This window comes from Dryobates pubescens, chromosome 9 (genome assembly GCF_014839835.1).
Source record: "Dryobates pubescens isolate bDryPub1 chromosome 9, bDryPub1.pri, whole genome shotgun sequence".
Classification (NCBI taxonomy): Eukaryota; Metazoa; Chordata; class Aves; order Piciformes; family Picidae; genus Dryobates; species Dryobates pubescens.
In genome coordinates, this window is record NC_071620.1 from 20,957,068 (window position 1) to 20,967,596 (window position 10,529).

The 10,529-nt window shown below is 50.1% G+C and overlaps 1 protein-coding gene across 1 annotated transcript; it reads right to left on the minus strand.

Annotated features, from left to right (window-relative positions):
- Positions 1 to 300: 300 nt before the first annotated feature.
- Positions 301 to 9,472, minus strand: FBXO15 (F-box protein 15). The gene is made up of 10 exons (XM_054164265.1): positions 9,364 to 9,472; positions 7,659 to 7,763; positions 7,296 to 7,532; positions 6,234 to 6,428; positions 6,121 to 6,135; positions 5,306 to 5,423; positions 4,002 to 4,084; positions 3,517 to 3,662; positions 1,571 to 1,698; positions 301 to 573 (listed from the first exon to the last, which is right to left on the minus strand). The coding sequence occupies exons 1-10, from the start codon at positions 9,393 to 9,395 to the stop codon at positions 301 to 303; spliced, it is 1,332 nt and encodes a 443-aa protein (XP_054020240.1). The 5' UTR covers positions 9,396 to 9,472.
- Between the last annotated feature and the right edge of the window lie 1,057 nt (positions 9,473 to 10,529).

Sequence of the window (10,529 nt, forward strand, 5' to 3'; positions counted from 1 at the left end):
GGGTGTCAGGATGAAGGTGCCAGGCTCTTTGTGGTGGTGCCCAGTGACAGGACAAGGAACAACAGCTACAAGCTGGAGCCCAGGAGGTGCCACCTCAACAGGAGGAAAAACTTCTTTGGTTTGAGGGTGCTGGAGGCCTGGAGCAGGCTGCCCAGAGAGGTTGTGGAGTCTCCTTCTCTGGAGTGACACAACTAAGTCAGTGGTTAGTTTTAACCATCAAACTTTATTGTATTTCATTTGTTTATTGATTAACTAAATGAATTAATCAATCAAAGCAAAGGCAGCAGTGACCCAGCTAGGTCAGTAATCAGTTCCATACCATTCATTCACCTTCTTGGTGCTTACATAAATAACAAAACTGACTACAATGTACTGCCTGCTTTCACTAACGTAGACAAACTCAATACAGACTCTGCCTTCTGAAGGTTCACAATAGTCTATGATGTAGCTTTGACCCAGGAACTTGTAACAGTTCGAGGTCCTGGAAGACAGTTCCATGGAGACTGGGGCACTGAAACACCAGAAGGTTTCTCCATTCTCATCCAAGAGGGTAAGATCCAGCACACAGCACTCCTGCAGGCACAAGGAGGAGAGATCATGTCCCCTGGCCATGGCACAATGAGAAGATCTGCCTCCAATTGGAGGAGATCTGCCTCCCCATTGGAAGAAACCTGCCTTCAACTGGAGGAAAAATATCAATGGTTCAGAGGATAAAGGCTAAAACCCCAAAATATCATTGATGGTGTTCCACTGGCTGCTGCAAAGCAACAAATAATTTGAGTCATCCTGCAAAGATCAAAACTGCTACCTACAGGCACTGAAAACCGTGAGCCCTCACCTGCAGTGCTGTGTCCAGATACAGGACCCCCAGCATGAGAGAGAGCCTGCTGGGGAGGGTCCAGAGGAGGCCACAAAGATGATTGGAGGGCTGGAGAATCTCTCCTACAAAGACAGGCTGGAAGAATTGGGGCTTTTCAGCCTGGAGAAGGAAAGGCTCCAGGGAGACCTTAGAGGTCATCTATCTGGACTTTTGTAAAGCCTTTGGCACAGGCCTCACAGAAACTGGAGAGATGTGGATTTGATGGGGGGACTGTGCAGTGGATAAGGAACTGGTTGGATGATTGCATTCAAAGGGTAGTGGTCAACTGTTCAATGTCCAGATGGAGATGGCTGGTAAGTGGTGCCTCTCAAGGGTCTGTATTAAAGCTAGAGCACATGAGGTGCCACCTCAACATGAGGAAACATTTCTTTGGTGTGAGGATGCTGGAGGCCTAGAGCAGGCTGCCCAGAGAGGTTGTGGAGTCGTCCCCTCTGGAGAGCTTCCAACCCCAGCTGGATGTGTTCCTCTGTGACCTGCCTCAATCATCTTGAGGCCTTTTCCAACCAGGCAGTTCTATGATTCCTCCCCTCAAATTTCACATTGCTGGCACTATTTAAATTGTTGCTTCCATTTCTTCCCTGCTTCTAGTTACAGAGAGCTTCCACAGATACAAATCAGCATCCTGAGGATGCACAAACACAACTGGTTTGCAATGAGCCCTCTCAGGAGCAGCAAATCTCTCTGACTGACCTTCACTGTGCCTTTCAGCTCCTCTGTGTGCCAGGACAAGCCAGGGATGGTGCCTAAAGGACAGAGCTTCATGTTGTTCTGCAGACTTCTGACAGCTGTGAGCTTCACATACCCATCTGCAATCTCACCTGCAAACAATTAATAAGGCATTAATTACACCCCAGTGCTAATCAAACTAAGCCCAAGTCTTCTCTCTGCTTCATCTCTTCAGTTTCCTGCCACTCAGGAGTTCCTCCCTGTTCATCTCTGGCTGGGGTCATTTCAGCTTGCCAAAGGCTCACTTTCCTAGTTTTCTGGACAAGATTATTAAGACTGCTTGGTGACTAGCTTTCATTTTATTACTACCCAACCATATTTCCTTGATAGGTACTCCTCTCCCATCTAGATGAGACCAGTTCCTTTCTTAATGGCTTTGTCCCCTTGCTCTCAAAGAAAGAAAATTAACCAAGGAGTCCAGTTACAATCTGAGATAAATCACAGAGCAATTTTGCTTGGAAGAGACCTTCAAGGTCATCCAGCCCCTAAATGCCAGGTCACCACCAAACCATGGCCCTCAGCAGCATATCTCCACAGCTTTGAAACCCTTCCAGGGATGGGGACTCCACCACTGCCCTGGGCCAGGCCTGGACAACCCTCAAGGAGAAGGAATTATTCCTCATGCCAAATTAACCTCCTCTGGCACAACTTGAGGCCATTTCCTCTTGTCCTATAACTTGTTCCTTGGGAGAAGAGACCAACCCCCAGCTGGCTCCAGTCTCCTCTCAGGGAGCTGTAGAGAGCAATGAGGTCCCCCCACCTCAGCCTCCTTTTCTTCAGGCTGAACAACTCCAGGTCCCTCAGCTGCTCCTCTCCAGACCCTTCCCCAGCTTTGTTACCCTTGCCAGGTCGGATGAGGCCTGGAGGAACCTGGGCTGCTGGGAGGTGTCCCTGTCCATGGCAGGAGGTTGCAACTGGATGATCTTTAAGGTCCCTTCCAACCCAAACTGTTCTATGATTCACTTTAAAAAAAGACAAACCAAACCCCAACCCCAGCATTCTGAGAAGTGTCCAGAATACTTTTTTGTTGGTTTTTGAAGGTGTGAAGAGGACTCCTGAACAGCACCTCAGGAAAGATTTCTCTTGCTACATGGAGAGCACTTCCCTTAAGTTTCACCCCTGTAAAGTATTCCTTTAGTTCAAACTTGGAGCTTTTCAGGCACCTGACAACACGAGCATTTGAAATCCCAAGGTCTACACTACTCCACACTGTGCACAATTCGTGGAGTCATCAAATCCCAGTTTAAAACAACACAACAGGGTTGTGGAAAGCTGCTCAGGCTGGGAGATCCCTCAGGCTAGCATTGCCCTCTGCTGCCTTCTGCACGAACAGCTGCTGCTGGCATCAGGAAAGGGCTGGGGAGCAAGCTCCAAGTTACTGTTTAGTTTCTGGGGCTGTTCAGGCTGGAGAGGAAAAGGCTTCAGGAAGACCTTATTGCAGCCCTCCAGGAGTGCTGGGAGGGACTTTTGACAAGGGCTTGTAGTGACAGGATGAAGGACAACGGCTTTGAGGTGGAAGTGGGGAGATTGAGACTGGAGATGAGGAAGAAATTCTTGACAGCAAGGGTGGGGACAAATAGTAAGAACTGAAAGAAAACAGCACAGTTAAAAACAGTCCCTGGAAGTGTTTACTGCAATGTTCACTGGCAGCCCAGAAGAGAAATCCCAGCCTGGGCTGCATCCGAAGTGTTGCAGGTGGGGTCTCAGCACAGCAGAGTAGAGGGGCAGAATCCCCTCCCTGTGCTGCTGCTCTCCCTGCTTTGGATGCAGCCCAGCACACAGCTGCCTGCTGGGCTGCCAGTGACCATTGCTGGCTCATGAGGAGTTTGTCATCGAAAACAACACCCCCAAGATATTAGCTGTGAGGCAAAACACAACAGCAGGAATTGTTTTCAAGCAGGCAACTCTACCTTTTCTGCAAAAGAGGTCCCCAAATGTCCCACACATGTAGGCACAGCTTCCACTGTGGATATTGAAGTCCAGACAGTAGCCATGCAGTCCATACTCTGGGTCAGTATCATCCAGTAGAGGCTGATGAGGTGGAGGTGCATATGGACTTCAGGAAAAGAGTAAGAAAGGAATTAAGCAAGAGAGAATGACCTCATAGGAAGAGATAACAGCCCTACACTGAGATTGTCAGCATAGGAGAGATTACTATAAGACAAAAAATAGCAGAAGAAGCTTTTATCTTTATGGGGAGGGACACCTCCCACTAGTCCAACCTCCCAGGGCAACCTGTTCCAGTGTCTCCCCATCCTCACAGTGTGTTTATAGTAAGCAAAAATAATTAATCACTGCTTCAATATAAACCTCTGAGCAGCAGCCTGTTCCAAGTTCAAAATTCCAAGCTTCCTTCAAAAGGTTCTTCACTGCCCACAAAGAAGCCCAAACTCACCGAGCAGCAGAACCCAAGATGCTTCTCTCCATGAGCTGATGATAATGAAGACTGGCTGAGACAAAAGCAATCTCCTTTGTGTCCTGAAAAGTGAATCCAAGCAGATGCATTTGCAGCTAGAAATGTTTCTGTTCCCAAGGTCCTCCTGAGCACCCAAATCCAGAGAGAAATGCTGCTGCTTCTCAACCTGCCAGGTTGCTATCATCATGTTAATAATGCTATGCTTTACTCACAGCTGCCACTGCCTTTTCACAGCACCACAGAATCCATTCAACACACCACAGGATTTCTGTGCTGTGGCAGTAGGGAGGCAACCCAGCTCTGCCAGTGCAAAAGTTAACAGCAGGCAGCCCTGAACTGTTCTTCTCCAGCTTCTACTTACCCCTTGAAACCCAACATCTGAAGAGTGTCAACCAGGGCTGACTCCCACCAAGCTCATTGTCATGTGTAAGGGACTGTGTGCAAAGAAGGTTGTCACCAGAGAGGAACTGGCTGGCCAGGCCCAAAGAGTGCTGGGAATGGAGTTCAACCCAGGTGGTAACCAGTCACCAGTGGTGTTCCCCAGGGCTCAGTGCTGGGGCCAGCTCTCTTTAATGCCTTCATCCATGATCTGGGTAAGGGGACTGAGGCACACTCAGCAAGTCTGCAGATGAACCTCAGCTGGGTGGCAGCACTGGTCTGCTGGAGGCTAGGAAGACTCTGCAAAGAGATCTGCACAAGTCAGATGGGATGAGGTTTAACAAAGCCAAGTGCAGGGTACTGCACTCGGGTCACAGCACTCGCATGAAGGCTCCAGGCTTGGGAGAGAGTGGCCAGGAACTGCCTGGTGGAAAAGGACCTGGTTCACAGCAGCTGGAAATCAGCCAGACTGTGCCCATGTGGCCAGGAAGGCCACAGCATCCTAGCCTGGAGCAGGAATGGTGTGGCAAGAAGGATCAAGGAGGTGGTGAGGCCACACCTTGAGTGCTAGGTTCAGTTTCGGGCCCCTCACTCTCAGGAGGGCATTGAGGGGCTGGAGCAGGGCCAGAGAAAGGCAACAAAGCTGGGGAAGGGTCTCAAGAACAGGACTGGTGAGGAGCAGCTGAGGAAACTGGGGGTGTTTAGTGTGGAGGAGGCTGAAGGGAGACATCATTGCTCTCTACAGCTCCCTGAGAGGAGGCTGGAGCCAGGTGGGGGTTGGGCTTTTCTCCCAAGAAACAAGTGATGGGATGAGAGGAAACAGCTTCAAGTTGCCCCAGGGGAAAGGTGCAATAATCTGTGTTTTTTAACTCATAAAGAAGCATTGACACCAAATGTTCTCTTACCTTCCAAAGGCCTACTAAAAGTCCTGGCTTCAGAGTGAAGAGCTGGACAATCTTGTCAGCACTAAGTGCTGTCAGATCAGCAAGATGGTATTCAGCAATCAGGGAATAGTAGCAAGGTCTTTAAAGAGAGCAAACAGAAGGGGGCTGTAACAGTTTGTCTCCCTATTTATGTATAAGTTCAACCTCATTTCACTTGGAGCTCTCAAGTCTGACCGAAGGCACATGGGGAAAGTGGTGCTGAAAGCATTCAGCAGAACCTGAAATCAGCAATGGGTTGAAGCTGGAGGAGGGCAGATTTACCCTGGAAACTCTTGAGAGTGAGGGTGGAACAGGACGCCCAGGGAGGTTGTGGATGTCCCCTCCCTGGAGGTGTTTGAGGCCAGGCTGGATGAGGCCTTGAGCAGCCTGGGCTGGTAGGAGGTATCCCTGACCATGGTAAGGGGTTGGAACTGGGTGATCTTCAAGGTCACTTCCAACCTAAACCATCATAGAATCACAGAATGTTAGGGGCTGGAAGGGACCTCTGGGGACCATCCAATCCAACCCAACCCTGCTGCCAGAGCAGCATCACTCAGGGCAGGCCACACAGGAGCACATCCAGATGGGTTTGAAAAGTCTCCAGAGAAGGAGACTCCACAACCTCTCTGGGCAGCCTACTGCAGGCCTCCAGCACGCTCACAGTGAAGGATTTCTGCTTCTGTTCCCATGGAGTCTGAGAGTCCATACCAGCAGCTCCATTAACCCATGGTTGGATTACATCTATCCCTTGCTACAAAGCTCTAACAGGGAAGTGAAGGACATAAGCATTGCAAGACCCTACAAGAGAGGGGCTTTCTAAGAAAGAATTAACCAAGATCTGACATCTCCTACAGACCCATCACCATTCAGCTACACCAAAACCCCTCCAGCAGCCTCTGCTACAACTCACCTCTTCTTGCTCTGAGGAAATAAAGGCACAACTCCATAGAGCCTGAGTGCTGCCAGGACATCCAAGCATGGCCAGTTGATACCATACCAAAATATGCTAAGAGAGGTATCCTGAAATGATACTCTTCTCTTTGCCATTGGGTGCTCCCTTCCATTCTTCTCCTTCAAGATAAGCATCCAGCTCAAGCCAGCAGCTCTGTCATTGGGAAATGGAAAGGGGCTTTAAAAACACCCAGACTAGTAGGGAAAAAAAATGAGCTTTGCTTCATATTCTCAACATTGTCTCTGAAGCTACCCTCAGCAAGTTTGGAGGTGATGCCAGGATGTGTGGTGGGAAGGGACCCATGCAGAGGGACTTGGACAGGCTTCAGTGGTGAGCCCAAGCCACCCTCAAGAAGTTCAACAAGGTGCAGTGCAGGGTCCTGCAGCTGGGTCAGGGCGATGCCAAGCACAAAGCCAGGATGGGCAAGGACAAGCTGGAGACCACCCAAGAGGAGAAGGCCTTGGGGGCATCAGTTGCTGACAAACTCCCCAGGAGCCAGCAATGGTCACTGGCAGCCCAGCAGGCAGCTGTGTGCTGGGCTGCATCCAAAGCAGGGAGAGCAGCAGCACAGGGACAGGATTCTGTCCCTCTGCTCTGCTGAGACCACACCTGCAGCACTACCTCCAGTTCTGGCTGAAGCACCTTCCCTGTATGGGGACAGGCTGGGAGAGTTGGGGCTGTTCAGCCTGGAGAAGAGAAGGCTCCAGGGAGACCTTAGAGAGGCCTTCCAGTACCTGAAGGGGCTGCAGGAGAGCTGGGGAGGGACTTCTGACAAGGGCTGGGAAATTCTTGACAGTGAGGGTGGGAAAACACTGGAACAGGTTGCCCAGGGAGGCTAGGGATGTCCCCCTTCCTGGAGGTGCTCAAGGCCAGGTTGGATGAGGCCTTGAGCAACCTGGGCTGGTGGGAGGTGTCCCTACCCATGGCAGGGGGTTGGAACTGGATGATCTTTAAGGTGCCTTCCAAGCCAACCCATTCTGTGAGCCTCTAAATCATCTCCTGTGCCAAGGCACTGCTTACCTCATGGCTTCTTTGATTTTACACGGCAGAGGACTTCTGAGAGAGTTCACAAATCCAATGGCTCTCGTTTGGACAGCAGCTATTTGTCTGGAGATGTATTTTTCCTTCCAGGGGCCACAGCTTTTATCCTGCAGAGCAGTACCACCTGAGCAAAGAGTTTGTGTTGGTCCTGAGCCCACTTTCCAAAATGCCCTTTTTGGTTTGAAACACCGGGAGTAGATTGTCAGCCAGATGGCACTGCAAATAAAGCCCAGGAGGAACACCACATCGACAACAAATCCAGCTGAAAGGGGGGTGGAGGAGGACAATTAGAGTCATAGAATGCAGTGGCAGGATGGGCACCTCTGCCTTCCTCTGCCTTACTTGTCACTGGCCAGCTGATAGAAGCTCCTGTTCACACAGCCCAGGGACAGCAGGGATTCAGCATCCAGAAGGGAAAAGATCTTTATTAGCATTTCTGGTGGCAGGCTGGGAAAGAAGGGAAAAAGAAAGACCATTAGGGCTCTCTGCACCCCCTGCCCAGGAAACCACAACAGCAAAGAATTTCCATTCCAAAGCAGAGCAAAACAAAAGAGATGGAAACTTCTCAGCTTGGAAACACACCAATCAAAGCCCCTGAGAAGAGCTCATCTGCAGAGTTTGGGTTCTGAATTGTCTGCCTGGTAGAAGACATTTGCTTTAAGCACTATTCACAGACTGCATCAGGCTGGAAGGGACCCTCAAAGGATGTCTTTGCCAACACCCCTGCAGTCAGCATGGACACCTCCAACCAGAGCAGGCTGCACAGGAACACAGCAAGGCTGAGCTTGAATGCCTCCAGGGATGGGGCCTCAGCCCCCTCCCTGGGCAGCCTGTTCCAGTGTCTTACCACCCTCATTGTGCAGAGCTTCCTCCTTATGTCCAACCTAAATCTGCTCTGCTCCAGTTCCAAACCATTACCGCTCATCCTAATCCACACAGGCCCTTCTGAACAGTCCCTCCCCAGCCTTCCTGTAGCTCCCTTCACATGTGGAAATGCAGCTCTAAGGTCTCTCTCTTCCAGGCTGACCAACCCCAGCTCCCTCAGCCTGTCCTCACAGCACAGCTGCTCCACCCCTTAGATCATCTTTGTGGCCTCCTCTGGACTCTCTCCAGCAGCTCTGTGTCCTTCTGCTGGGGACACCAGACTTGGAGGCAAGACTTGGTGGGATCTCAGCAGAGCAGAGCCAAGAGGCAGAATCCTTCTCTTGCCCTGCTGCCCACACTCCGGCTGCAGCCCAGCACACAGCTGCCTTCTCAGCTGCATGAGGGCACTGCTGGCTCCAGGGGAGCTTCTCAGCACCCAACAGTCCCAAATCTCTTTCTTCAGAGCTGCTCCCAATCCACTCTGAACCCAGCCTGAGATTAGCCACACCCAGCAGCAGGCCTTTCTTCTCTGTCTTTCACACCAAACTAACAGCCTAGGGGACTGAAACGTCTGTCCAGTGGAAAACAAAGAAATGAGTCCACAGGAAGCTACAAAATGTGCAACACCAAGAGAATGAATTCATCTTTCATCTAACACATTCTTAGGTGTTTGGGGGTTTTGTAGAAACCAACAGATTTTCAAAAAGAAAAACTAACTCAGGCTGATGCTGAAGGTGCCCTTCACTGCCAAGCAGGGAGCGAAACGCTGACACCTTGCAGTAAATACTCAACCGCTTTATTCCTGCCCCTTATCTTAGGGCTCTCTGTACAAAGCAATAAGCATCAAGAGAAGCATCAGAAGTTTAATTCCAAGCTGGCTTTTATGGAAGTAAGAGAGGAGCAATTTTTATGCTGAAGGAACATCAGAGCCCATGATTGCCAAGGAGTTGCTGAAGGCTTTGCATCACTTTGAAAAACTCGGTACTTACCACGCTGGAAAACACGGTGGAAAACAACAGGTGGTCAGCATCAGCTCACAAAGCAAGCCCAGAGAGCAAATTTTTCCTTTCCAGTTCAGTACATCCAAGCTGGAAATCTCCAAGGGTATGAAGACAGTAACTGCAATCAGTCAGAAGATGGCTTACAGGGCACACTCTTCCTGCTGAGCTAAAGATGCACTCACCTCTCAATGCTCAACCTGGGCTCTGGTTTCATGGCAGGCCTTAAACACAGACTCTCAACTCCAGCCCTTACAGCTTCAGAATCATCCCCAGACCAGGCAGCAAAGCTCCTTGTCCTGTTGTTCAAAAGGAAAAGCTGTCTGGGTGATGACAAAATGAAGAAACACACATATTGTGCACAGTTGGACACCACAGCTCAACTAAGCCAGGAGCCAGGGGATGCATCCCATGGGAACTCACAGAGTTGAACATTCCTCACAAAGTTTAAACACCTGGCATCAGGGAGATGCCAGATTGCAACTCTGACATGTCTCTGCTGTGTCTCCTCTCAGTAGTCCAAAGGGAACAGTCCAACAGCACCAAATCAGTTTAACGCCTGTAGAGATCTGCTAATCTTAGACAGCTGCACCACCGTGGCCACCATAATCAAGCTCCAGACAAGCCTCTGCAGCAGGTCCAACACTGATCATAAAATCACAGAATGGTCTGGGTTGGAAGGGACCTCCAAAGGTCATGCAGTCCAACAGCCCTGCACTCAGCAGGGACATCCTCCACCAGATCAGGTTGCTCATAGCCTTGTCCAGCCTGACCTTGAATATCTCCAGGGATGGGGCCTCAACCATCTCCCTGGGCAACCTGTTGCAGTGTTCCAGCAGCTCCATGGTGCAGAACTTGTTCCTCACATCCAATCTCAATCTGCTCTGCTCTCCTTTCAAACTGTTGCCCCTGGTCCTGTCCCTGCAGGCCTTCGGGAACAGTCCCTCTGCAGCCTTCTTGCAGGCCCTTCAGGTACTGGAAGGCTGCTGTTAGGTCTGCCTGGAGCATTCTTTTCTCCAGGCAGACCTGGCAACCCTAGCTCCCTCATCTTCCGGTTTGCAGCATTACTCCAGAGACATTTTTTGAGCCACCCAATGTTGCCAACCAGTTAAAAGATCTCAAATAAGACAACACTTGAAACTTTCTCAGAGACTGACAAGGCTCAGGAAGAATTCCTTTGGCTTCAACAGAATCCCATCAGAAACAAACTTTTAGTCTCACTTTCAGATTTCTCCCTGATAAGAAGGTAGCAACTCAGCAGATCAGTGCTAGTTCAACAGGCAGGAAGAGTATCAATGCTTTTATTGCTCATTAACAGAGAGCTCTTTGGACACCAATTGCCTTCTCTTAT